The sequence below is a fragment of the Pyrgilauda ruficollis genome, unplaced genomic scaffold (genome assembly GCF_017590135.1).
Source record: "Pyrgilauda ruficollis isolate IOZ18807 unplaced genomic scaffold, ASM1759013v1 scaffold24, whole genome shotgun sequence".
NCBI lineage: Eukaryota > Metazoa > Chordata > Aves > Passeriformes > Passeridae > Pyrgilauda > Pyrgilauda ruficollis.
Genome location: NW_024523648.1, coordinates 2,273,901 through 2,301,852, shown reverse-complemented (window position 1 = coordinate 2,301,852; position 27,952 = coordinate 2,273,901). Strand labels below are relative to the sequence as shown.

The window sequence follows — 27,952 nt, the reverse complement described above, 5'->3', positions numbered from 1 at the left end:
AAGCAAGAATTTATAGAAAAGTAGTTCACTTAATATGGCATTTTATAGTGCTCAAAAAATTAACATTAAAAGCAAAACTCAGTTCCTTAGGTTTCATTAATAAATACATTTCTTAAAATATATCAAATAATGCATTTTGTTAGTCACACACTGTAGGAGGTCAGTTAATGCTCTTATGTTGATTTTAACAAATGAAGCTGAAATATTCTTCACCTGCTTAATATTTCATCAAGACAATGCAGTCTTAGCTATAAAAAATGAATTAAATGTACGCAGGGAATTCAAGGAAGCCATATAAGGAAGAATTTTTTCCAAGATGCTTCATGCAGCATTAGCTGGTTTTCTTGTTTCACTGGGTTTTTTTTTGCAAGTATTTGTCCTTGATACTGACAAATTTCACAGATGTCCTCCTTTAAACCACAATAATTACATCAATATCAAATAAATTCTAAGAGATATTTTATTTTTTATGAAAGAGAAGTATTTAAGGGTCTCAGCACTCTACAATGATAACAGTGGAGTTTTAGCCATAAACTCATTTTTTTCTAATCCAGAAGTTCTTCACATGAATATCATGACTGCAACAGTGACCACTTGGGTTCTATTGGTACATTTAGAGGTAGACCACTTGAGACCTACTGCACATAGTATAAAAAACTGCTTTCTGATTTTATCTCTTGAGAAATGGGCTTTAAAAATATTTTTTACTTTCTGTCTAACATGCTCATGATAAGTGAAAATATCTCAGAGGAACTGCTGAGCTACCTTTCATAGATTTTCTGGTCTTATTTGTCCCTGCGCTACAGTTGCTCAGCTGAGGCAATGCTGTCTCAGCATTAACAAATCACTCTGCCCAAACTTTTTTGTGCTCCTTTTGTCTGCCTGTAAAGAAAGAATTAATGTGCATTTCTTTCAGGATTAGTTTTCCAAGTTTTCCTTATAAAGATTAAGACCTTAGGTGGAAAGCTTGATTATTTAAAAATGTTAGTTCTGACTGGTACCTTTATTTCTCTACTGGCATTTCTTAAGTCCAAGATAGCATTTTTGATGCAGAAGGTCACTGACATATAGTTTAATGGATATAGTCTATTCCTTGTATTTGATAATTTGTTTGCTATTCTTGTATTTTGTTCTATTTCTAATGTTCTTATTCATAGTTTATTTTTTACTGGTAGGAGAAAGGTTTCTATTTTAGCAGAAGTTTTGAAACTTGTTTTCATAACTATTTTTTTGACATTAGAGAATTTGAAATCCTCACCCATGTGGGGGATTTCAGGCACTAATTGGTCACTCTTTCAGCATGGAGCACACAATTCTCTAAGTTAACTGGACCTACTCTGTTTATTCCCCTTGTGCCGCAAGTCTGTTTCCTGCTCTTCCCCTGCTTTCCCTGCCAGTCACTAATCTGGCAGATCAAGAAGCTGTTCTGATGAAATGCCTTTTTTGTTTTGCAACTGCTGAAACTGGATCCTTGCATGTCTGTGTTTCTGCATGGCACCTCAGCATGTTGTTGTGCATGCTGAATTAAGAGTGATAAGTATGACTTGGATATTTAGTCATGAGATGCACTTTTTTTTTCTCACAGGCATTTTATTTACTTGATGTGATTTTGTTTTCTTTTTAATCACTTAGAAGTTTATTTTGCATGCATACCTTTACTCTGTTCTGGGTTTGGTTAAACCATTTGCATTTCACAGTACACCCAACTCACTACTGGATGATCTTTACAGATTCTTAATTTGTGACAAAGACAGTGAGAACAGAGATGTGGTATTATTCACCATTTAGACTTTCTAAAACCTTAACACTGAAGCACATGATTGCCCTATAGAGCTTGTATCACTATATAGCTGTTTCCAATAACAGCTAGACTGCAAAGGAATGTGACCATATCAATTCCTTTCATCAATGCATATTGTGTGTTTCCATGCCAGGGTCTCAAAGCCAGTCCCAAAGCCAATATGAAAGCCAATGTGTTGTAGACAATTTTACTTACCTTGAAAAAATATATGACTTGGAAAAATTCACCAATTTTTCACAGGATTTCTGGCATGTGTACATTGCAAGAGAGTATCCCATAGGGTAAAAGAGTCATCCTACCTTCTCATTAAAATAATAATTGAAGCCTCACCTTTTGCATTTATGCTCGTAAACACCACCCTCCTACACCCCTACCCCCACCCCCTCCCCCCAAACAAAAATGAAGAGTCAAGAAATTAAGGCAAATTGTGATGAGTATCCATGGAGAATCTGGCAGACTGCTTGGTCCTGGAAAGTGTAGACTGAAAATCCTTCATGTCTACAATTTTCTTCCAAGACTTGCCTCTTCCTCATTGTCAAGAAATATTCTGTCAAAGAGAAGGGACTACTGTTATTACACAATACGGCAAGAGAATTTCAAGACTATAATTATGATACTTATTATACTTAATATCATTATGATAATATCCAAAAAATATGGAAATACTGGTATGAAGGTACGTCAGTATTGAAAGATCATGGACTATATTACTGAAAAAAAAAAAAAAACCCAAACCCAAAAAAGACCTAGAACAATAAAGACTACTTTAGAAAGTAAAAATGCCTTTATTTGCTGTGGGTGGGCTGTAGCACTGGAACTAAATACTTGCCCTTCGCTGTTCAGATAGCAAAACGCTTTAGGCTCTTGAACTATTTTTAAGTGTCACTCCTACTTGATTAGTCTAGGATGTGTTATGGATATCTCAATGACAGGGAGTAACATTTCAACTTGTTACATTACATTTACATGGAGACAACTTTGATATAGTTTCCCTGGGGATATATTTAATGAAGTGCAATTAGAAAAAGAAATAAAAATCAGTCATAATAAATAAGAAAGCATATTATTAGTTTGCTGTTTGAAGATATTCAGCATGAAAAACTTTCAACTGAGTTATGGGCTTTCCCATTTGAGAGTAAATGCTAAATGAATATTATTTTTTCCTATGGAGAGATGCTTTCTGGTGCAAGCTACTCAATAGCCCTGTACCCAATAGGAGAAAAAAAACAAGCCAGATATTTTTTAACTTTTTACTTTTTTACTGCCTGCTGAGGGAAATATTGTACCCCAAAATTTGAAAAGATTCATCTGGATTCTTCTTCTTAACTTTTTTTTTTTTGACAAACTGATGGATAAATTGTCCATCAGTTTATCAAAAAAAACTGTTCACATGATGAAACCCTTGCCAACCCATTTGTTTCTGTGGATAGCATAAATGGCAATGATTGAATGAAAGAAATATTTATTTCTCTAGTAATATCCTGGGAGAGTTTTCAATATTTTTCAAAGACTTTGAAAGGAAAGAATTAATGAACAGCAATTTTAAATACATGTATGAGAAACTGAAAAGTTTGAGTTATTTAAAAGTTTTCTAACTAATTTATTAATGTGCAGTTCTTACAATAAACATTATCTGTCATTTGGAGTTAAACATTCCTTCTTTAAACTTCTATTCTGCTATGAGAAACTATGAGAGGATATCCACTATGGGAGGATGTCCACTATAAGAGGATATCCAGTCATTTTAACAAGACTCTTGCCCCCAGCCCACCCCAAAACCTGTCTATTTTGTCAAACTCTGAAATGACATTGATCTCTCAAAGGGAATGTTATCAGCATGCAATCCTGACACCATCCCACAGAGGCAAAACAACTACCCATTATTCCCAGTGTATATCATCCCACTGTGAATCAGAGCCAGATGCTGGCACATGAAGCTGCATCTGTCAACACTCTTGTGGTACTTCATTGTAACTTGGCCAAAAAATTTCAAACTACTCTTGGAAACAGCTACAGCTACAAGGGAATGTGAGGTATTCTGCTTCTGCAGAAAGGAATGGATGTGTTTCTTTGATAGTTCACTGCAAGGCATTCTGAGGGTCAAAATTATAAGGTACAAGAGAAAGCCACAAACCTTTGCTGATGGAAATGAGTCTAAATCTTCGATTTTAATGGAAACAAACCAATTTCAGCTGTGAAGGCAGAGAAATGAGAGTAACCAAATTATTCTCACAATTGCATTTTGTTTATTGCTACTATTTATTATTAAAAACATTTCACATAGTTCAGTAAACAAGCTTCAAATGAAGGTTGATTTCAATGGAGGATCATAAAAAGACTCAACTACTTGAGTTTTGAAAAGTAAGCTATTTAGAAAATAAAGGCAAAAGTTGAATGCCAAAACACCCCTCCTAAACAGCTAATAGTAAACAAATAGTTTCCTATTTAAAATGTAAAAATAAGTTTTGCAAGGGACTTTGTAAAATAGTAACTGAGTTTAATGACTCATTTTCATAATTGATTTCCAGTTAGAATTATTATAGCAGATACTGATGCTACTGATATTTTTTTAACTTACAAAAAGTAAGTTAAAAAATTGAAGCATTCCAGAGGCAGTTTGAAGCAGCCTCAAAGTCACAGGCACAGATTCTTGGGAGGAAATGTAACTATCCTGATATCTACTGGAGAAGTAACACAACGAGGCACAAACAGTCCAGGAAGCTCCTGCAAATTGATGACAGCTTCCTGACAGAGGCAGTGAAGGGTCCTACAAGGAATGATTTCCTCATAGTGACAAAGAGGGAAGGCCTTGTCAGAGATGTGAAGGCTGAGGTGCTGCCTTGGCCACAGTGACCATGAGATTGTGGAGTTCAGCAATGGGCAAGGAAGAAGCAGGGCAGCAAGGAAGATTGCAGCCATGGATTTCAGGACAGATGACTTTAGCCACTTTAGGGATCTTCCTGGGAGAATCCCATGGCAAGAGATCCCATAGGAAGAGGGGTCCAAGAGACCTGGTTGAAATTCAAGGATCACTTCCTCCAGGCTCAAGAATGATGCACCCCAATGAACAAGAAACCAAAGAGGGCAAGAGACTTGCATGGATGAACAAGGAACTCCTGTCATTACTCAAGTGTAAGCAGGAAATACACAGGAGATGGAAGCAGGGTCGTGCCACTTGGAATGAATACAGGAAGGTTGTCAGAGTAAGCTGAAGGCAATGCTCCATTGTAGAGTTGCTTAACTAAGCAAGATGGCCAACAGCATCTTAAATGCCAACCATTTCAGTAAAGCAGGAATCCTACATGGGTTGCAAGTGAACATTTGCCTTTGATGAAACATGATAACCCACAATCTTCTCCTTCAGTCAGTTTTGTAAGCTCAGGTTATATAACTAAAATTATAAGTGAGCTAATGAATCTGTTATCATCAGAATATAATTCTGAAAATTCTTAGGGAAGTTAGCCACCATACATTGAATCTCTCTCAACTTTAACAACAAGGAAAATAGCTGACATCTATGTAATGTGCCTTTAAACACCTCCTGATGCTGAATACACTAAAACATCATGAAGAAGGAAAAAAAGTGTTCTGAAGAGCTTCCACTTTTCTCCTGCTTTTTTTTATTAAAAATAAAAACCCTATATCTCTATTATGAAACTAGAAGTTACTCTCCTCATCCCAGCATAGAAATCTGTGCTGTCTCTGCTGGAAAATGAGGAGAATCACTTTCAACAACAGTAATGGAACCAATTTACCATATCACATAAATAAAAAGAGCATAGAAAGGATCTACAAGTACTTTGACAAGACACATTCCATCATGAAGCGTTTCAGCTTAGCAAGAATTCCTCACCTTTTCTGGTCTGAGAACATGATGCAGTAGACAGAAGAGTGTTCAGCTTTGGCCTAAGAAACACAACCCTTTTTAATGCCCACCTACTTATGCATCTCATCTGCAGCTCATCTGCAGCCACTGGGACTGTAAGCTATGGCAGATCCATTCCTTTCACCATTCTTTCTTCAGGTGCATCTTTCTTTTGATGTCACCTTTCATCCTGCATATATCTGCCCTGTCAAAAAGATGTTGAACTTATGACATATACCAATAATGAGTCAAAAACTGCTTTATTTTTTCTTCATCAGGAACCTCTATTCCTCCCTCTGAAAATTCACCTTTCTTCCTACTGTTTCACTTTGTCCTTCAATACACCCAGTATTATCTGACAAAGTAAATAACAGAGATTTCAAAAGGTGTTAAATGTCCACACACATTATCCCTAAACAATTTTTTTTAATTAGGCTTAAAAACAAAATTCTTCCTATATGTGATATTAATTCATACAATTTTTGGTGGTTTGAGGAGCAATGTGTTACCAACAGTATTTACAGTGTGAAAAACCATGCATGGCTCTTTTAGTCCTGGTATATTTTGGTGGCATGAAGCATCATCTTTATAGACAACTGCAAAATAAAATGTTTGTAATTCATTGCACCTCACTTAGATACCCAAAAGTTAATTGCCCAGCTTTAACCTTTAGCTGTCTTTATAGCCAGTGGTATGAAATGGAGGCCTCCAGAGGACAATTTCATCCTAAGAAAGATGCCTAAGATAGAAAAGATGAATCACCCTTTGAAGGTACCAATTTCTCTCCATTGACTATAAATGGATCCCTTGGGTGACTTATCTAGATATAACTGTCTGAAAGTTAACTTTTAAATGTCTGGTAGTGAGAGAACCTACATACATTCAAGAAATATGCTGCAAATGTGCAAGCAAGAATTTTGTTCAAATGAAGACTTGAAATGACAAATAAAATTTGTCATAAAATTTCAAATTATGTTATCACGGGCAGCTGTTGATGTAATCAAGGAAACAGTAGTGCCACTTGGAAAAAAATACATTCCAGTTGCTATAGTGTTTTGGGAGTGAGTGAAAGAGGAAAAAAAGAAATGGAGAGAGAAATATTTTCTTAAATAAATGTGGAAGATATTCCCTATTCAAATGATTCAAACAAAAGAAACCTAAACAATTTTTGCATCAGAACAAAAGCTCAACCTTTAGAGCTTCCTCTTTCATAGAATTTAAGATTTGGAATTTTAGTTGCTGGATGCTCACAATGTTCAGTTTTTGGTTTTTTTGTTTTTAATTTCTGTTAGATCCATTTATATGTTTAATGGAAAGACATGGTAAGTTAAGTCATTTACCCAAAAATCATGGAGGATGCCTTGAGTACTAGGGTTAAAACTCATGACAGTGAATCCCAGGACGCTTTGTTCTAAAAACAACTTCTTCAAAGCATAGAGCATCTTCCCTGGAAAAACTAAAGGGAAAGAAGAATCAGTAGCTACCAATGCATTATTGGTTTAAAATAATCATGATCTCCAGTATTGAAGGTTTTTCTTCCAGCATTAGTTCCATAACTATAGCCATGGAACTTTGCTCCCAGTGATTTCAGTGGGAGTGAATAAACAGGAGTTAGGAGCCAACACCTCTGCAGGTTTGGGGCCTCCTCTGATATTTCATCTAACAAAACCTCTCAGTACTTTTCCCTCTAACTTCAGACTGCATTATTGAAATTCTAACTTCTGAAAAATTGCTATGGATTCACTGTCTTAAGTGATTGTCAAGTGTAGACAAGACAGGTAACAGAATCATTAACTCCTTGTTTGTCTCATTCTAGCAAAAAGACTCAGAGATATGAAAAACTTTGTGGCTTGGGGACAGAGATGCTTGGATTTAGTTTGACTTCCAGGGATTTCTATATTAAGTATATTCATTATCCACAAATATCTGTAATTGTGAGAGATTATCAAAATTTGTAATTTTATCTGTAATTTGATTTTATCCATGTTAGGCTGTATTTGTTTTGCAAAAACTGGCATATGCACTCTTCTTGAAGACAATATGAAGCATTATCATTCTTGTAGCAATCACTTATAGCTTTTCTGACTTGAGCATTGAATGTTTCTTAGATCTAGTTGGACTAAGGATGGTTGAAAATATGCTATGTACAGATAAACCAAATGCAAAGAACAGAAATTACTAAGCAGTGCTCATATGGCATGGTCAATGTCTATTACTTTTCAACATAACAGCTTATAAGGTCCCTCTGTTCTGTTTAATTGTTAGCTGCAAGTATTTAGTTGCAGTGTTTTCTGTTTTAATTGGATATTTCATATTGTGAAAAAAAAAACCATCTATGCCAACTCCTGATATTCAGGTTAATTATGCCAGGGGTCACTGTATATACCAATTTATTAAAGGTTATTTGGGGAGAGAGAGAAAGACTGAATATGTCTTTTCATTTTATAATCTGTGTTTACAGTCCTTTTGTACTACACTATGCCTATAATAACCCATCATTACCACACAATAACTCATAATTTCCACTGTCCTGATACTTAGTTCTTTGAGATCCAGCTTTTGATATTTCTAGACATAACATGTAGGTTTATTTTTACCTGCTAACTGCCCATGATAAATAATGTGAAGAAGTGGAGGCAGCAAATTCAATTTTCAATTTTTTCAATTCAATTTTATTTTAATGTCAGGAAAGGCTGTGCGACTTCTTAACATATAATTACAAAACTGTTAATGCTTAGCTCTTAACTCCTTGATGACGTCAGTCTTCTGAACATAAGAATTAGAAGTTTACACAAATATGGATTGACCTAAAGAGGAATTTTGCAGTAAAAAAATCTATGTAAGGGAGTTGTCACAGATATGCTTTTGTAAATAGATTAAACTGAAAGCTCTGTCATACAGATAAAATACATTGCATGAATTTCTGGTCTCACAGTATCCACTTTAAGTTAAAACAGAAAAAAAACCCCAAAACGCCAATAGCTCAACCCACGCCTTTCTTGACTGCCTCATTTGTACACTTGTTATGCACACTTGCATTGTGTGAGATACAAATGCATAGGGTAAAAAAATATATCAAACAAATTCCCAGCTGTGACTTTAATTGGATTTGGTGTCTGAGTGAAAACACAGCAACTGATATTCACACAACCTCCAGGAGTCTGCAATAATGATTCTCACACCTGTTTAATTGCCAAATCAAGTATGTTCGAAGCATCACTAAACCATGGTAGGAATTTGGAAATAGATAATCTTCAAGGTCCTTTCTAACCCTAGCCTTTCTCTGATTCATTCAAAATAGATATTGATATGATTTATATGTTCATGCATGCACAGGTATATAGAACATATTATATTATTACTACACAGAAACATATATAGGAATTCATTATCAACAATAAAGGATGAACTCAAATCTTTATGCATTAAAAATAGGAGCCTATCAAGTTGCTGCTACTTGTTGTTTGGTGCCTTGAGAAGAGAAATGTAATCCTTCCCCTTACTCCCTTTCAAAAGAGCATTTAGAGTATCAGTCTGCATCCTTCCTTCCTACACCCTCAGGTTTAACCTACTGGTCCTTGCTTTCAGCTTTATAGATGGATGGACTCCCAAGGTTGTTAAGTTATTTGTATAGGTCTGGTCTCATTGGCCCTGTGTTGAGGGAGTATCTCACAATAAACTGCTTTACTCAAAGTTAGACTCTATGTAGAGTTCCAAAATTACTTGTGTTATTGTTAGTGGATTTCAAACACATAAATCTAGTGGAACATAGCTAGATAGACAGATTTGTCATTACCCATGTGATCTTTCCTTTTCTTCTTTTCTTATGCATCATAAAAAAACTGTCTGATAGTCAGTGTGACAATACTAAAATTTAAACGATTGCATTGCTACTGGTAATCACTACATATACTGTGGCATAGGTTTTTCTTAAGTAATATCATCAACCTTATGCAGAATCAGTTTCACTTTATGTTGGGCAATTAACCATTTAATAAAGAGACACCTCCTGAGTTCAATTAAAAAACTGAAATATATGTTGGCTACTAAAATACACTTTCTTAAAAATCTCATTTTATTATACATTAATTCCATCCTCCCCTGCCAAAATTTTGTTCCAAATAGGTCATTTTATTATACATTAATTCCATCCTCCCCTGCCAAAATTTTGTTCCAAATAGGTAATTAAAATCTTGTTTAGTATTTAGTATTTTTTCCCCATTTGACGTAATTTTGTTATGTGGCCACATCTAGATTACTAAATCAAACTCAACTCAACTGTTCTTTCTCTGAATGTGATTTTTTCTCTCATAGAGAGATCCACATCCAGTACACTTCCTCAAGGTCAAAATGGGTTGAATGTATCTCAGCTATCTATTGGGAGTGGTCCCTGGCCCCTGCCAATTCCTGAACCAAGCCAATGAATTTTTTGAGACACTGCTGCTTGGCACAAGTCAAAGTTGTCAGAGGCTATCCAAAAACATGTTGCAGGATATGTATATCTGAATTCCAGAGCCCAGCAATGTAACCAGGCCCCATTTAATTACCAGTGTGCATGAAATCTTTGTGTCACAGTGTGTTCCTTAGGAAAGAATGCCTATATGGGGCATCAGCATTTTATTTCAAGTAATACATTCCAGAAAATGAGCATTTGCATTGTTCAGTACAGTTACATAATCTCACCTCTTGATCCTCAGCTGTTCTTTCTTAGTGAAAAAACAGTTTGCTCCTTTCATGCACACATAATAAGCAGAGAAACCTTTCCCCGGAATAGTCACAGCCTAATGTCTGGAGAGTAATGACTGAAAGCTGGGGACTCACCTTTAACTTGTAGCAACTTACACATCAAAACGGGAAGCCTGTGCAAAAGGGTTGGACTCCATTATGTTTTAAGCCCTCTAAAAGCATATTTGGCAGTATTGCCTCATTCTGCTGATCCATGCCTTGTTCCAACATTCATTAAACATTTGATTGGAATTTGCTTTTCATAAGAAATGACTCTGCAAAGACAATTACTTTATTTTAATTATTTTTATCATCACTAGAGAATGATGTCATATCTGCGCAGAATGAGATTTATCTGAAGACATTTTGCTGCACTGAGAAACTGTAACAAAGTATTGGTGCTGTTGGACCATAGGATTCCTGCTGTTCAAGGAACTAGTATATGGATATTAGGAAATGAACAGTTATAGGAATAGTATTTCCAAATATTGCACTCTGTGATGGCATTATTTCTCTCCATATCCAATTGGAATATTCACCAGTCTGAAATGCAATAATAATAATAATAATAATAATAATTACAAGTATTTAATATTTTTATTTAGAAATACATATTTGGACACCTTATTAAGGTTACTGCAGACAAGCTGAACTCAGAAGATCAAGAAAAAAGGAAAACTCACATAATTTGATGTTATCGTAAATCAATTTATACCCAGTATTTAAATGTGACATTTTGACACACATAGAAAGATATTTCCTAGATTGAGAAAAGTAAGGCAATTAAAATTTGTCTTGTATTCTTTATCATGCAATAAAAAAATCTAAAATATTAATAAACCAAGTCAGGATTAATTTCTTCAAGACATCTCAAGCAATGTGATAAACACTGATGACAGAAGTTTCCCAGAGCTCGAGGACTGTAGCTGATTTTCAATGAAGGATTCATGTTACCTAGTTAGAGTCCTAAACCTTCTACTCATCTTTGCAGCCTATTTCTTTCCTTTCATGCTGTGGAGGAAGGTACTCGTGTCTTAATGTGACACTTTTTCTCCTGGTGAGATCATTCCCATGAGCTTAAATCCAAGAATAGAAAGAATATTTCACTCTTTCAGTTTTCATCAGATGTAATTTGTTGTCAGCTTTATACATTACCATATATGAAGGAGATACCTAAAGCACAGCTGTATGGACAGATGACACATGGAAATGTTGTGGATCAACTCTAGGGACAGACTGGCATAGAAATGCATGGACATTTTTGTGATTGCAATTACACCTTTTGGAGAAATCAAAGCTTATTTTATTTTTTTAAAGCAGCTTAAATGAACCTTAGTGGCTTATCTCATACCAGTAAAATGAAGGCTATGTTGGAAATGAGAAGCAAGTAACTATGCAGTGCTTTTTTGTGGCTGCATTTTTAAAGCTATGAGATAAGTGTATGTCCAGCAATAATAGTGGTAATCTGGATAACAACTTCTCGTAATTCATGGACTAATCTGGTTGTCCACAGGGAGCATTAAATACATCCTGCCTTCCTCTAATTTACATCATGGATACGTGTCCAACTGGCCACTGCCAGTGTCAAGATATTAGACATCATTAATACGAATGGTCTGATCTGTTGAAGCCAATTTCTCATTTCTATTTATCAGTTGTCTGTAATACAGAAAACCACTTGTGCTTTATAACTTAAAGAGAAGAGAAAAAGTAAAAGAAAAGAAATTTGACTGAGGTTATCCCCTTTAACATATTTCATCAAAAGAATGGATAAAATATTTATTCATTTACTGTCCTTTACATTCCCATCAAAGTGAATAGAGAGACATTTAATAAGACATGGAAACATTAAAGAAGCCTTTTATCAGAGGGGATAGGAACCTGCTTAGAACAAACATTTTGGCCTAAGGGAAAGTTTTTGATCTGTGAAGCTTAAACTTAAAACACTCTCATATTGGATCATGTGGTCAATTTGCATGAAATAAATGATTTGCTTAAAACTTGTAAAGCTATAAAATAGAACTTGACAAGTAATTAGCAATAAGTGGTATCATACTGGCATTATGAGCACATTGGTGCTATCATTAGAAAACTGCAGCCACAGCAAAGCACAGGGAGATAATGGGGCCAGCCTATAATTTGACCTAGAGGAGTTAGATCATTGCCCCACACTGTAGATGCCATTCTGCAGTCCAAATTATCTACTATCCTTCATCATTACTCATCTACTCAACATTCTGAGCCAATGCCCTTTATCCTTTTTCCCACAAAATATTCATTCAAGTTGTAAAAATTATCACTTTTTCTAACTGGAGAATAGGTGGTCTGCTCACCAGTGTTATTTTCCAGTAGGGAAAAAAAGAGCTAATGTTTATTCTAGGACTTTGATCAAATATAGAAGGAAAAATAAGATTACCCATTCTTTATTAATTGCTATGTTCTTTTTTGTTTTCATTCTGAACTGGAAATTCAATTGCTCCAGTTTCTGTGTGTTGACATGGTTATGAATATATTTTTTCTATTCTGGTTGGCAACAAAGGTAATCAGCAGCTCATTAGTTCAGTTTGCAACTTCAAGATTTTTTTTTTTTTCAGACAGAAAGCATTTGGAAAATCGTGGCTAAATATCTGGATTCCTGAAGTTTGCCTAACATTCATTTTAAGGCTATAGTTATTCTGTGATATCAGTATATATGCACTTGGGTTTATTGCCAAGACAGGAAATACATGGAAAAATTAGGATTATTACCATTTGTTGCAAAACACCTTCAATACATTGGTTTTATCAATGTGTCAACATTTTGTCAGTGGCTCAGGCACATGTCAAGTTTGAGCAGCTCTATGTTTGATATTTTATACAAATTACTGGATAAACTGAATCACACACTCACAAATTATGTGCCTGCAATTGTACATGTGGTGACGAGATGCAATAACATTAAGTCTACGATGCTCAAATCCCACTGCTGTCTTCAAGATAATGTTTTTCTCATGCATTCCCCATGAGTATACACACCTTTGCAAAGTGAGAGGGGTAAGTAAGATGTTGCAGTTTCCAAGACCCATTAAAGCCTTAATTTCTTTTCTGAGTCTATCATCAAGCATGAGGCATGGCTTTGAGTTTCTGATGTGAAGCTGGAGCTGAGCTTTAACAGTCTGTTTGCATGTGGACTCTGGTGCAGTGAATGTATGCTGGTGCATATGACTGAATTAATATTACATTTAACTACTTAATTTTATTTCTCAGGTCACAAAAAAACACACCTTCCAAATGACAGTGACAGGATAGCTACTGAGACTAAATGCCAGTGAAATAAAAGGAAATAAGGAGACTGCAAATATGTCATAAACTAGAAAATAAGCACAAGTAACATAAGAGTACATTAAATATATTCGTGAATCTGTGGAGAGATGAAGTGAGAAGTGTTTTGTACAAAACATGATATCTGCACATAGGCTAAGATGGTACAGAAAGTCCCAGCTGAACACTCTGAGAGAGTAGAGGTGTTTCAGTCAGCAGCTGGAATCAGAACCTCATCAGTGTTTACAATGCATGACCTGGTTGGTATTGGCTAATTAAGAATAAGCCTTAAGGATGAGAAACATCATAATTTTTTCTGGTGTTTCTAGGAGCTCATTAAGTGGACTTTAGGGAGCAACTAAAGATCATTTATTTGACAGAAGAAAATAAGACTTTGTTGTAGAAGAGGCATCATGAGTATGCAACCTTATTATTATAGTATTATTATTATCTTTTGAGTCTAAGGAAGAAAACCAGAACCATAACATTTCAGCATATGTTTGAGTCACATGGATTTCATTGGTTTCAAATGTGACTCCTAAAAATAAATTAGTCTATTTATTGAGAAATACATTTCCTTCTTATAGTGTCGGAAATATATTAGCTTTTATGCACACTGTAATATTTTTAACATGAACCATTTTGAAGGGAGCTCAACCTCCCAGTGAAACTGCTCAACCTGTTGGTGAATACATTTTCTATGCTTCTTAACCTGTATTTTTAGGTGCAGGACATAAGGAATTTGCACCACCTCGTCTTCTTCTAGAGCACAGTCCAAGAAAGAAACCAGCAGCTATTGAAGGCAAGTTTGAGTTTTTCCACCTTTATTGGCTTCTACTTATTAACCTGACTGTTTGTTCTAATGGTTTTTTAAATTTTTTTAATTTTTTTAAAAAATATAGCCTATATTACAAAAGTGATCCCATTCCTAGGCCTGGGACAGGAATGACACAGTGACATACGCATGACAAAACCTAAATGTTCCTTATAGTAGTCTCACAGATGGCTTGGGGGATTTCCTGAGAATACGGGATTGAGGCCTAATATGTAAAGTGCTTTGAATGGCGTTCAGCTATAACCTGCTATCTAACTATAAACATAATCAACATTATCCTCTTAATATACTTTGGATTATTCTTTCAGCTATTGTTATTCAGTAATTTTTCTGGGCCTTGTTTGTAATAATGAATGTAATATTTATGGCTCTACATTTATCAACCCTATTGTTAGTGTTAAAACCACTGAAAGAGAAATACAAAGTCAGATCTTACATTCAGAAGATTAAAACATAATCCCTGCAATTGAATTATATTGTTTATAGTCTGATCATTACAGTAAAGTGATTGAAATACTAATTTTAATTTTAAAATTAACTATGTCTGATGACTTAGATCTACAATTACAATATATGTTCTTGGTCTTTACACCATACAATTTAATAGTACAAAACAGCTGAATCTTTTAGTGTAATTATGCAGCAGTTTTTCATTTGAAAAACTTGAGTCCTTCAGTCACTCCATGGCACTTGCTAATTTCTCTCACAGAGGTCTTAGTTCTATGTTACCCAGAAAGCAATTGCAGTCTAAGAGAGGAACAGATGGGGTGGCAGCAGAGTAAGTAACAAGAGCTACAAGATTTCCTGCATTTGAAAACAGAAAATGAGACTTAGGTTTTGCCAGGACCCGTGACTGAAACAAAGTGTTACAGTAATTAGATATTTCTGTAATGTGATTATTGTGAATCAGAACATTTAGATAAAAATAGTTATGTGACTTATTATGTCTTTCCCCAAAAATCTCGTTACCTCAAATGATTATTTCTTTTTAAACATGCTGTTTAAAGGAGTATAAAATTGTGGTTATTTTGAGACAGTATAGAAATAGATTTGCACTCTTGCTTACTTTAGGAAAATGTTTGAACCCTGCTCATCAGCAGAAAGAAGTCCCTGCAATGTTAATCTCTGTTATCCGTCAATTAACCATAATGGAAAAAAGACATAATAGAACAAGGCTGACGTGTTTGCTGAATGATAAACTTAATCTTTAAATATAGCTGTTACACAAGATGAACTAGCATCAAATTAACATTGGATTCTTAATTTTCAAAATCATGAGGAGCATGCAATTACTGCAATTGCACATAGAAATGACTATTTATGACCAGTTACACATTTGTGTGTTTCATTAGCTCGTTTATGCATGCAATTCAGGTAATTGGGACTGTAAATTAGACGCCCATTTGGCAAACAAATTTGAGGGAGATTATCTGCTCAGAACCATATAACTAAATTCCCTTTAAGGCTCAAGGCCAGGCACTAGGATACAATATTTTTCATGCAAGAGATTTGGAAGATATGAAGAGGGCAGAATTACTTGTAAAATGTTATTATGAAAAGCTGTTATATTGTGTTATTCTGTGTTTTCCACGTATGAGGAAATATGCCACAGTGCCTTGAGGCACTGAAGTTTTATTTAAGCGCTAGAGAGAAAAAAAAAGTAATTTATGAGAATATTTGGCAAAATGTCAAAAGGGAAAAAAGAGGAGTAGGCAGACAAATTTAAATCTTTAAAATAGCTGAAGAGACATCTGCATGTGACTTCTTAGTGCTTAGATACTTTTATGACTGGTACATCACTAAACATTACTGATCAGGAGAAGGTACAGATTGAAACAAAAGATTCTTCTTATAAATATAGTTGGAAATAGTATCATAAGTTGTCAGAATAGAGAACAGACAGAAGAATTTTTTAATTGAAAAATATACTTTATATAACATCAAAGACTGACTTAACTTTTGACAGAAGAAACCAGCTCTGAAAAAAGGTAAAGCTGTAGGAAGTAACAGAATGTTTATCAAACAGAAAATTTATGAGACCAATCTACTTATACCCTAGGCTTTCCAACTCAGTGATATTCAGACATTATATATGTAATTTTGCAGCTGGTGAAGGCTGAAAGGATCTTACTCTTTTTCTAGATTGACATGTTTTCAGTATTGCTCTATTTTGCCACTGCTGCCTTAGGTAATCCTGGACCATTCTTGTTTTCTGATAAGGTAGAAATAGTGGTGTGTATGTGCCACATATCTCTAAAATTTTTAGATTATTTGATGTCTTCAAATGGAATGCTTTTCCTGGATAGTATCCAATGTCCTGCAGTAATTATGCTCTGCTGAATTATTGAGGCCTTAGAAAAAGAGCATATCGTTATTATACATTAAATCTCACATTTTTGTCCCATTGTCATTGCCTTTTTCTCTTCCTTCAGCTCCACTGTAAATCTTTTGGAAAGGGGGTAATTATTTAAGACAATCTTAATTTGTACACTAGATTCTAGTAGTAAGCAATAAATTGCATTGGAGCGTGCATATGAGTTGAAATTTTCAGACATCTCCTGGTCAAAAAGCAAAGTGCTTTGTACAAGCACTTTGTACTGACTTTCTGGTCAGAAAGAAAAGAACAGATCTTTGCTTTCCTATTTCATGGCCGGTTGGCTTTTTCAAAGATCTTACCTTAAAACTTCAATGAAGAGTTTGAATTTTCAGATCATGAGCAGCAGAGAATAATAAAGCAAAATATAGGATCCTGTAACAGTGAAGAGAAAGAAGGTAAAGGAATTTGTAAAGATAAAGGCATTGATATATAACATCTGCTTGTATTTCAAGCTTGGAAACCTTGTTTGGTAAACTAGGAACTAAAGAACTAATTTTAAATTCTTTATCTTATCTTTTTATGAAGCTTTCACAAGTACTTGGAAGCAGTGTTCTCAGCCTGGCTGACACTGATGCTGCCATGTCAGGACACTGGTGTCACCAGTAATTTGAACAGATCAGCTCTCCATGGCTGTGTGAACTTTGACTTTAATATCCTTCTTCTTCCTTGGCTGTAGTCTTCCACACCACTTTTAACTCTAGATTTCTTTTATTTTGTTTTATTTTGTTTTATTTTGTTTTATTTTGTTTTATTTTGTTTCACTGACATCCTAAAACTTCTCTGCAGTGTATACTGCTTCTCTGTGATTCTCTTTCTTAGGTCTTGAATTTTTCCTCAGCTCACACAGCTTTTACCTTCCTCCATTTCCACATTCACATGAAAAGAATTTTCCTTTCTGATAGTCCTCCCATGTTTCCCTCTCTGACATGGCAGGGTAATCGTTCAGGAACTCTGCAGTTAGACAAATGCAAAAACTAAGATCAGAGGCTTAGCTAGGTATTGGGGAATCTTCATGTTAATTGTTCCAGAATAGCATATCTTTGCCTTCTCACAAGATCACAGCACCTGTGTGAGAAAAAGTGTACCAAAATCCTTCTCCCGGTGGAAAGGGTCTTAATGCGGGATCTCAAGCAGATCTATGCTTTCTACCACTTTGAATAGCACTGGATGACAAAAAACATTTGAACAGCATTGTATCTGAGTATGATTTTACTAAGTTATATTGTCCTAAAAGTCTGTTCCTGTATCTTTGAGTGGGAGAGCATTATCATGGAAGAGTCATCAACATAACTATTCTGATCAGTTAATGAATCATGACAAGTTCTGAAATATCCCCCTTCCTTGAATGAAGTATACTGGCTGTTCCTTGTCATCTTGATGGTATCTGTGATATTGAGGAGAAAAAAAAATCTATAACATCTTCAGAGGATCTGTGAGGAAAATGAGTGTTTTCTCTAGGTCATTGAATCCTCTAATTACAAATTTTTCAGAATGCAGTAAAGCAAGTTGCTGTGAAATGTATTTAACTTCCCTCAAAACTCCTGTGGAGGCTAAATTGGCAACTGCATCTGTGTTGCTATATAGAATGCACACTATCTGAGTGTCTTAAGAAGAATTTCTAGTCTATATCTCTGTTCATGAATATGAACATTAGGGGATATAACCAAGAATATCTAAATTACTGAAGTCAATACAAATTTTGACAAAGCTCCCTTGATGTACAGGAGTGTATAAATCTTGTACAAATCAATCTGCTTCTGTACAGTCTGTCAATGTCTGCCTTCTCTTCTGTACATGGATTGTTCTATTAAAAAACTCTGTTTTTCTTCTATACTATAGAATCAATTATCTTTTAAAAAATCCTTTCAGTGAGAGATCATGATTCAAGACACAACAGAACTCTTAAAAAAAGGCACAATTTTGAAATCTTTCTCCCCATTTAGTATATTCTTAATAATATTGACATGAGCTGTGGATGAAAATCCATTTTTCTGATAAATTTTAGTCCAAGGGAGAATATAAGCAGGGAAAAAGAAATGTATTTCTATTAGAAATATTGTAATACAATGGGTTAGGTTTAATCTAGGTCAATAGATGAACAGTTTAGTTAGCTTTAATGCATTGCTGTATTTACAGCATAACAAGGTTTTTTGGAGAAATATGGGCCTTATATCTCCATGAGTCTATACTGAAGACAATAAAACTTTTGAAATAATATGAACAGGGTTGCAAAATGAACTATTTAATGATTTAAATTAGACATTTAAGCAGTAAATTCTAATGATTCAGCAGTGATGAAAAAACCCCAAATCTTCACTGTTTTCGAAAGCCCTTGACATTTTCTTTAATGACATGAGGCTCTTCTGTACTGCTTCTATTTTATCATAAAATACAAAAAGTTAAACAGACATGAGAAAAAAGCACACTAGTGTGAGAAAAAAATGCATAAAGATATATATATTTTTGATTAGACATATTATTATATTTTTTCATCACTATAATAGTAAAATTAAAATGTTAGAGTATGCATTTGAAAATAAATATTCACCAAGGTTTATCCAATAAAACACAAACAAATACCTCGGAAGACTATTTTAACTTTTCAAAGTGCTTTTTAAATGTTATAGAAAAACAATAGTCTTTCACATATGTTGCATTTGCAAATGGAAAACACTTACTGGAATTAAGTTAATCTGGTTTTTCAAAGGGAGAACTCCCATGTTTCTTTGGAAAGAAAAAGGAAACTCTTACAAAGGTCCTGCATAACCTCATCATCCCATTATTAAGACTCAGACACTCTTGCCCAAAAGCATGCTGAATTAAGAATATCAGCAAAACCTTCCCAGCACGGGTAACATAATTGGTCCTGACATTGATTCCTGTTGTCCAGTAGGAATTTCAGTCACAAGGAGGGTGAAGGTTGGCCAAGCTACCTTAGCTGTGTTGGTTGGCTTTCACGAGTAAATGTTGTACCGTAAAAAATCAGTGCTTGCCTGGGAATATAAGTGATCATCATATTTGTATTTGTGTCGTATTTACCATTGGCCATTGTCCAATAGAGTTTCTGTTGCTGGTCTCGTTATGGAAGTTGTTCTGTCCTCTTTTTTGACTTGCCATTCCTACTCTGGCTTCATCTCTCTTGTGGTTTTATTCCTTTGCTCCACACTGTGCTGTTTAGTGAGGGCAACATATGGGCCATGTTATTAACAGAGACTTCTGGTGCTTAATGCAACAGAGCCATGAAAAAGAAGTCCATAATCACTGCAGGAAGGAATAAGAAACATTTATGTAGGTCACATGAAAGCATTAGGAATTTCAAGCATGATATTTCTATTGCATAGATTCTGCAGACCTCAAAATTATCTCCACAAGCAATCTTCACAGCTGCCAAATAGTGTTTCAGACTGGGATTTGAAAACAGTGAAGCACTCTTCAAAAAAAGCAGAGTCAAGCTGGAGAGATTGCCTAGGCCTTCAGGGTGTGCTATATCTCCAGTGATCTGTGTGCCCCAAGAGCCTTTCACTTGCCCAATATGAAAAGAAATTGTATTTCCTTACTCTGCAGGGAAAAAAAGGTGGTGTCATTTAAACAGCTTTGCAAATAAATGCACTTCATTTTGGCCTAAACACTCACCTGTAAGTTGGAGAGAGAACTTGTGTGCATGTGTGCATGCACTTTGTGTTTGTGTGTGAACAGAAGCAATTGTAAAAACTCTAGGAACTTTAGATTAATACTATTTAGGTTTCTTTGATCTTTCTTGGCCGTCCAGTAATTTGGCTGAATCAAGACAGAATTATATATTTCTCATAGAGAAAGCAACCAGACCAACAAGGATTCTCTTACCTCAGAAAGAGATTTTTTTTTCCCAAAGAGACAGCTAAGGTCAATTTTTACTTGAAATTTAGATTTAATCTTAAAGGTATGAGTTTTCATGACATCCTAAACTAAGCAGAAATATCTCCTTGCATTGTTTATTCATTTCTCCAAAAGCTTTGTAACCCTTAGGGGGTCTTATTTTGTGAATGGGTGTTAAATGTTTAGAACCAAAAGATATTGTCAGTCCCTACCCTAAGCAACAGGCCAAGGGGAAAGAAAAGAAATACCATCAAAAACTGAAATGTAATGAGTTATTCTAATATTTAAAAGGATATCCAACTCTCACTGAAATCAACCGCAAAACTTTTATTGAGTCCAGCAGAGAAAGGAATTTAGTCACCAAGTAAAACAAAGAGGAACTGTAATCCCTTCAAAATTAATAAGGAAAAACATTTTTAAGAAGCAGCTTGTGTTTTGCTTGAATGGTCTTTTAAAATTATGCCAATGACAGCTTAAGGTGCACAGAGCTTCTTGAACAAAAATGAAATGAAGTCTTATCCTGAATGAAGTCACTGTGTTCAGTCTGAATTATAGTTTCTCAGGAAAAGCTGAATTAATGTTTGTTTTATTTTATTTTGTGTCAGTGAGTATACATGTGTCTCTGCTGATCCTGAGTTCTGCCAGGACTGGAATCTGTAGGCAAGAAAAGCTGTTGTAGCATTTCACAGTCAGGCAATAAATATCCAAAGTCTCTCACAGGAGCTTTCCTCCTGAGGTTTAGACAAGAGGGTTTTAGATAAATGCAGATAAGCCTCATATAAGGATCTGAACTTTAGAAAGCGAATGTGAACCCAAACATCTCCAAACTTCTGGCATTCAGTCCCACTAATTAGTCTTCACTATATGCATGCCTCTCCACCAGAAGGAATCTGTGGCTATATTTTGCTTCCCTGCTTACCTCAGTTTCTCAGACTCATTGGGATGAGCTGACAATTCCTTCCAGAATCAGACTTTCCATAAGAACATGGACCATCTGGAGCAGTATGGTAAAGAAGCTCTAAGAGCACCTTCTTCTTCCAGTTCCTGGGCAGCATTCCTGTGACACTATGCCCTGTAACTCATGTGCATCCCTAAATTTAGATTCCACTCAGCACTGGCAGAGTAGCACACTGGTCTTACCAAGCCTGATTTCAAGTGCTGCGTTCTTAGCGTGCTTCTGTTATCTCCCCTCCCACCATTGTCCAGTAATTAGCTGCTCTCCTATGAGAATAACACAAAGACAAGGTGCTGTCAAGATGGGTGGAGGAAATTCAGAGTGAAACATCCCTTTCTTGGTCTTTGTTGAATCTTATTTGGATTTCTACTGGCCTTGGTCCTTCATCCCTCATTAAAAAAATAAATCATTCCATCTCAGAGGTTACTTTGCTTCAAGGTCAGTTCTGTTCAATCCAGCCACTTTGCAAGAAAATTATTCTATTCTGTTTCTTTTTATTTTTCACCCAGGAATAAGTTTTTCACCTGAATGTCCCATTCAGTAGTATATCACTGCTTTAATTCACAATACTCATGTTCACTGGAGTCCTTCTTATACTACATAAAGCTCAACTTCTGCATAGAGTAGAGTCTACAGAAAAAAACTTGACTAAATGAAAAGTCCATTGCTGACCTTGCTGACTGATTCTGTCATGTACTCTTCCAGCTGCATATATCCTTATTTCATTCTTGTAAATGTATTGCAGGCTTTTAAAAGGGAGGTCTTTTCATACTTGTATGTCTTACACTGTCCATGAAGTGTAGCTCAGTACTAATGCCACAGGTGAAAAAATCCTGTTAATTAAGAAACAGTAGCAATAACAACAGATTTTTCAACCGTTAATTTGACTTGAATTTTATATTGTGGTCAATGCTAAATCCTCCAAAGCACCTAGTGTTTCCCTGTGTAACCCACAATTTGTGAATATTAGGATCCCTCTTTATGCAGTTGGCCCTTTGTAGTTCTGTAACTGTTCCTAGCTAAAAAAGTAAGCTCTTTCAATTAACAGATGGGGTTCATATTTTACAGTGCAAAAGACCAGCCTAAATTCCTATTTAATTATTTGCTCTGCCTCTTAATTTAGCTGTGTACATATCTGCATAGAGCCCACTACATTTACTACTTCAGAAATTACGAGTTTTGCTGGTGTTAAATGTACACTTAATATACAACATTCTAAATGTGAGCTGCTCAAATTGGGAGGAAAAAAAATTTATTCAAGAAATGGGATTACTTCCTTAAGTCAGAAATAGCTCTTTCCATAACACCCATTTGCCAAGTCCATCATTCTCATTTACAGAAATTTCTCTCAGTGGAAGCTGTGAGGGGCACCAGCGGGGCTAGATGCAGCTGAGATGTGAATGGAAGCTCAGTGACTGTTTTTCTCAGAATTGAACAAGAGTACTTATCTTGCATTAGGCAGCATAATAGGGGCCACAGTCCTTTAATACTTCTATGTAATCATCCCCCAGAAACTTCATAACAAATATAGACATCTCAAAGTTGTCTGGACATTGAATAATGTAACTTGAGAAACTGATGGAAGAAAATTATGTCAGCGGGATTAATTTGTGGAATGATTTGGCAATGAAGATTCTGCAGCCATGGATGCCATCATCCTTGCTTGGGTTATTGGCAGTAAATGTTCCTGCCACTTCCTGTATATCTTCTATACAAAGCTTCACTTCTCAAAGCTCAATACCTCAGCTTGTGGTTTTCAAGATGCATATGGCTCTGAACCTTGCTGTGCAAATTAAGGCAGATTTCATGTGGTTTTTTTCTGGGCCCCAGAGGCATGCGAAATGCTACAATTTCAAAGGCAGAAATGGTCTCGGATTAAAGAGAATCTTGTTGTAAGGACCTTGGGCTTACAAATTATTCTCATACATCACCTAGCACCAGAAATTTAAGAAACCAAAAAAATCAATCTAACTCACCAGAACTGAGGCACTCAGGAAAAACAAAAAATGGACATTACAGAAGTCCCAGCAGCTCTTCAACATCTAATTACTATGAGTAAAGCCTCATGGAAGGAAGACAGAAGGAAGCTCTTTTCTGTCAGTAAATAACACACACTTAGTATGTTTAACAGTTTTGATTAATTCAGGCAGAGTATGCAAATAATTAAACCACATTTTAGAAATTAGAGGAGATCTACATCACATGTAGAAATAAACCGCTGAAGAGTCATAGGTGGCACAGGAAAGTGGAGCTGTGGAACAGCTTTTGTGAAATCTGAAGGTGAAGAGATGTCCATTTCAACCAGACAGGCACAATCCCTAGCACAAATCTCTGTAAATGTGTGTTAGGGAGAGAGAGAGAGAGAGAGATAGGCAATAACAAGAATAATAAAGTACACAAGAATATGAAGTTCTAAACAAGTTAGTGGAGGATGAACACTACTCTGATGCTCTACGCACACCTAAGAAATCTCACAACACAGAGGAATTTGTAGCTTGAAGTGTACTGTAGTGCTCAGAATTTCAGCAGGAAGAACTAAGCACATAAAACTCAGAGAAACATTCTGTAGAATATATGTGAGAATTTTCTGAAGACAACAATGAGAGAAACACATTGAACAAATCTGTTTAAAACAAGAAATAAGTGGAATACAACTATATTACGCTTAATATTAAAAGCAATTGTCAGAAAAGCAGCACAAGTATAATTTCAATAGACCCTGAATATTGATAAATACATTGCCTCCACAATAGGCAAAATACCTTTATTTATGAAATCAGCATAGAGAGACTGTGGAATTCAGGTACTCTATAAACCCAGCAATTTTTCAAAAATCAAACACACAGTGTTCTGTACAGTCTGTCAATGTCTGTGTGTTTCTGTGTAAAAGTAGCCAGCTGAACTTCCATTTCTTTTTTTAGAGAGAAAAGAGGAGAAGAAAAAGAGTGATGAAAAGAAGAGTACGACTGAAACTAAGGTGAAAGGTATGGTTTGGAAACATTTCTTACTGGCCTCATTCAGCTTTTACTCACACTTCTGGCTCATTTCCCATTGTTTTCTGTTAGGTTAATCCTATACTTCTGGCTGTATTGTCCTTCTCTTAGTTGTTCGGTCACTATTTGTATGTTTCCACTTCTTCTGTATCTAATGTCTAATGTGTCCAAAAAGTTCAGCATGCAATATTACCTAAACTCATTTTCTGGCAAATGAAATGTCCTGTTTGGTGGCCATCTATGGGCTTTTTAAACAATTTAATGGAGTCCACAGATAACAGGACATAGTTATACTGCAATACACAAAACTCAGGAAGATATCACTCAATTTATGGTACACCAGTTTCTGAAGATAGGGTAGATGTATTTAGTTTATAGAATCACAATTGAAATTTACAATGACCAAATTGCAAAGTCATGATATCCATCTAAATAATATTCCAATCATAAATTCTCAGAAAGAATCTAAAATCCACAAAGGTGTTGCTTCATGAGAAATATTTAAGTCATTCATTATTTTTTAATGATCTCATTGCTACTGGAACTTAAGCTAAAAGCTGCCACATTCATGCACTGATGATTTTTGCCTAACTTTTGATGAATTATTAAGGGTCCAAATCATCCATTGTTGATGCATACTGATTAATTTTCATTTTCAGCTGATTGCTCTGTGTCTAGTTGGGTGCAAGTGCTATAAGGGAATAATCTGAACTCCCAAATAAGTAATATTTTTTTTCAGTATGTGCCCAGCAGGACTTGGTTGACTGCATATTTGAGTGTATGATTCAGAGTTCTAGCACATCAAATTACTCTCTTTAATTAAATCTTAGAAAAAACAGGAAAAAAGGAGAAAGCTCATGAGAAGACAGCTGTCCCTGAAATTAAAAAAGCAGGTAAGAAATTGAACTCTGACTTTCTCTGCAATGATATCTGACTATTTAGTGTAATCACTTTCAAGTTTAAGCATTTGAGAAAAGGGTGTATGTAGTTCATTATCATTCAAGAATCCAAGTAGAGATATAGATATATAGATGGATAGATAGATAGATAGATAGATAGAGATGTATCGCTGTATATATATGTATACATTGTGTCTGTATTTATATTATATTGTATATTCTAATATGTTATATATTCTAATTCTATTATTATATATTCTATTATATTCTATTACATATCTGTATATATAATACATGTAATTTTCTGTTCTTTGATCTCAGGACTTTTACAAATATAATGAATTTGTAAATATAAGTACATTTACAAATAAATTACAAACACTGCTTTCACTTAAACACCATCAAGAGCATAACTAATTTCAAAAGCTATAAGGCAAAGACTGAAAGTAGAGTATATATTTTACCATTAACTACTTTAAAAATACAGATAATATTAAGTAATAAATGGAACTATTACCATATAAAAACACTAAGTGTGGGAGAAAATAGATGGTTATTTTCTGAATTTTTACTCATGCCCAGAAAATAATTTTTTAAAAGTTTAAGTAGGTGAATATCCTAAACCTGATTGATTGTTTCATGCATAAAAATATAAATATTTCAATAAGATTAGAAATTAGCAATTTGGGTCTTATCTACAGTAAAAATGCTGTATTTTTCTTCCCCATTATTTCAGTAAGTCTGCAAGTATATTTAATGTGGAAATGCAAAATTGTCTCCAGTAAGTGACACAGCCTGCAAAACTGTCTCATTAAAATCAAGGAGAAACAAAATGCTCAGTCTAGCAGTTGGTCACCATCTGAATACCTAGAAACACTGATTCCAATTGATGCTTTATCTGTCACTTTCTATATAACATTCTACAAGCCCTCAAGTGCTCAGATTAACCTTTCTGTAGATTAGTGAATGCCTAAAGCAACGGAGAAGAGTTCAAAATAGGATGTAAATATTCAGAGCTATATTTACTATGTCCTCAAGGCAAGCCTTGTGCTCTGTTTTCTAATTATTTAAATCTGTTTAATGTTATCAAAAGCTGAAAGGATCTATATCCCATTGTCTACTAATATTGTGATTTACATATGAAAATTTCAATAAGCAACTGCTTTCTTTGCCACTGAATAATATGGGACTGTATAAGTTTTGTTATTCAAGTGTTTATGTATGGGAAGAAAAACAGTAATTTATATTTGGGAAAATATAAAAATACACAGATTACCTGGGACAGCTATTTTGGTAGCCCCTTATTTAAATATGATTTTTATAGTAAGGATTTTTATACACTGTGGAAGGGACAGCGATGAAAGAGAATATTCTTTTCCTAGTTAAGTTGCATATTTTAGTGCATAAACACAGGTTTAAAAAGAACATAAACTAACAATTCAAATATCTTTCATTATTTTATTCTGGTTCTAAGCTTGTATTTCACTTCAGAGTACAGAATTGTAAAAGATTATATTTTATGGCAGAGCTGCAGCATAAAGTTATTAATATGTTCATCTTCACAAGTAGTTGCTAAATCCAGTGAGTCATCCTTTCTAGCCTAATACTAGAAAGACACAAATTACACAAACCAAGATATCTGCACATTTCTGTCCCTTTTATTAGCTCTGTAAGTTGCTGCATTTTTGGAGTTTACTAGCCTTTGTGTAAGAGGACGGTAATTCATAATGTATTCTAGCTACACATGTTGCTGTTATACCTCTTTCAGCTTATTCTTTGAATGCATGTGCACTTTCTACCTTTGGCAGCACCCATTGTTATCCCTAATAAGTTTTAAGCCTGAAATAATTGCCATATTTGATGAACAGAATAGTAGTGTATAGCCCAGTTTTGGAATGAGGCACCTTGATGTCTTTACATAATTTGGACACACACAGAAAATCAACCTCAGAACATTTGAATCAGCAGTATACATAAGCATCCAAAAGCAACAGCTTCCACTTTTCTTACCTTATCCCTTTAAAAGGCTAGGCAGAGGACATTGTATTGAAAATAAGCTCCTCACCCTGGTTCTCAAATCTTGCATTTCCTCTGAATGTCTCTGGTTTGTGTCGCATTTTGCTTCCCCTGAAGCCGAGGTGTTTTCAGGGCAAGTTGTCTTCTTTCTCACTGCCACCCACACTCATCCCCACACCAGTGGGCAGCTCCTTCTGCTCCGAGGTCCTCCTGGCACCCAAGTCCCACTGCTGCTCCACACCCTTGCATACTTGTCCCAGGAGACTCATGTGTGGCTGGAGGCCCATTAACCAGGCATTCCCTGTAGAGGAATGGTGGCATGTACAGGCTG

At 35.2% G+C, this 27,952-nt stretch overlaps 1 protein-coding gene and 1 long non-coding RNA gene across 14 annotated transcripts in view; one reads left to right on the top strand and one right to left on the bottom strand.

Annotated features, from left to right (window-relative positions):
• TRDN (triadin) overlaps positions 1-27,952 on the top strand; it is a 222,549-nt gene that overhangs the window by 80,384 nt on the left and 114,213 nt on the right. For all 3 annotated transcript variants that reach the window (XM_041469826.1, XM_041469828.1, XM_041469827.1), the window contains exons 13-15: positions 14,416-14,493; positions 24,635-24,697; positions 25,537-25,599. In XM_041469826.1, the coding sequence (XP_041325760.1) occupies positions 14,416-14,493; positions 24,635-24,697; positions 25,537-25,599 (204 nt within the window). The remainder of the gene's footprint in view (positions 1-14,415; positions 14,494-24,634; positions 24,698-25,536; positions 25,600-27,952) is intronic.
• LOC121354846 lies at positions 443-27,862 on the bottom strand. 11 transcript variants are annotated; one of them, XR_005955343.1, is made up of 11 exons: positions 27,616-27,862; positions 23,690-23,807; positions 22,386-22,546; positions 21,899-21,979; positions 19,943-20,164; positions 17,203-17,275; positions 10,488-10,666; positions 7,007-7,122; positions 5,655-5,871; positions 3,936-3,993; positions 443-2,348 (listed from the first exon to the last, which is right to left on the bottom strand). It is a non-coding gene; the product is annotated as an uncharacterized LOC121354846 (long non-coding RNA). The 11 variants fall into 11 exon arrangements; XR_005955347.1 differs by lacking the exon at positions 21,899-21,979 and having other exon boundaries at positions 27,616-27,861; XR_005955348.1 differs by lacking the exon at positions 22,386-22,546 and having other exon boundaries at positions 27,616-27,861.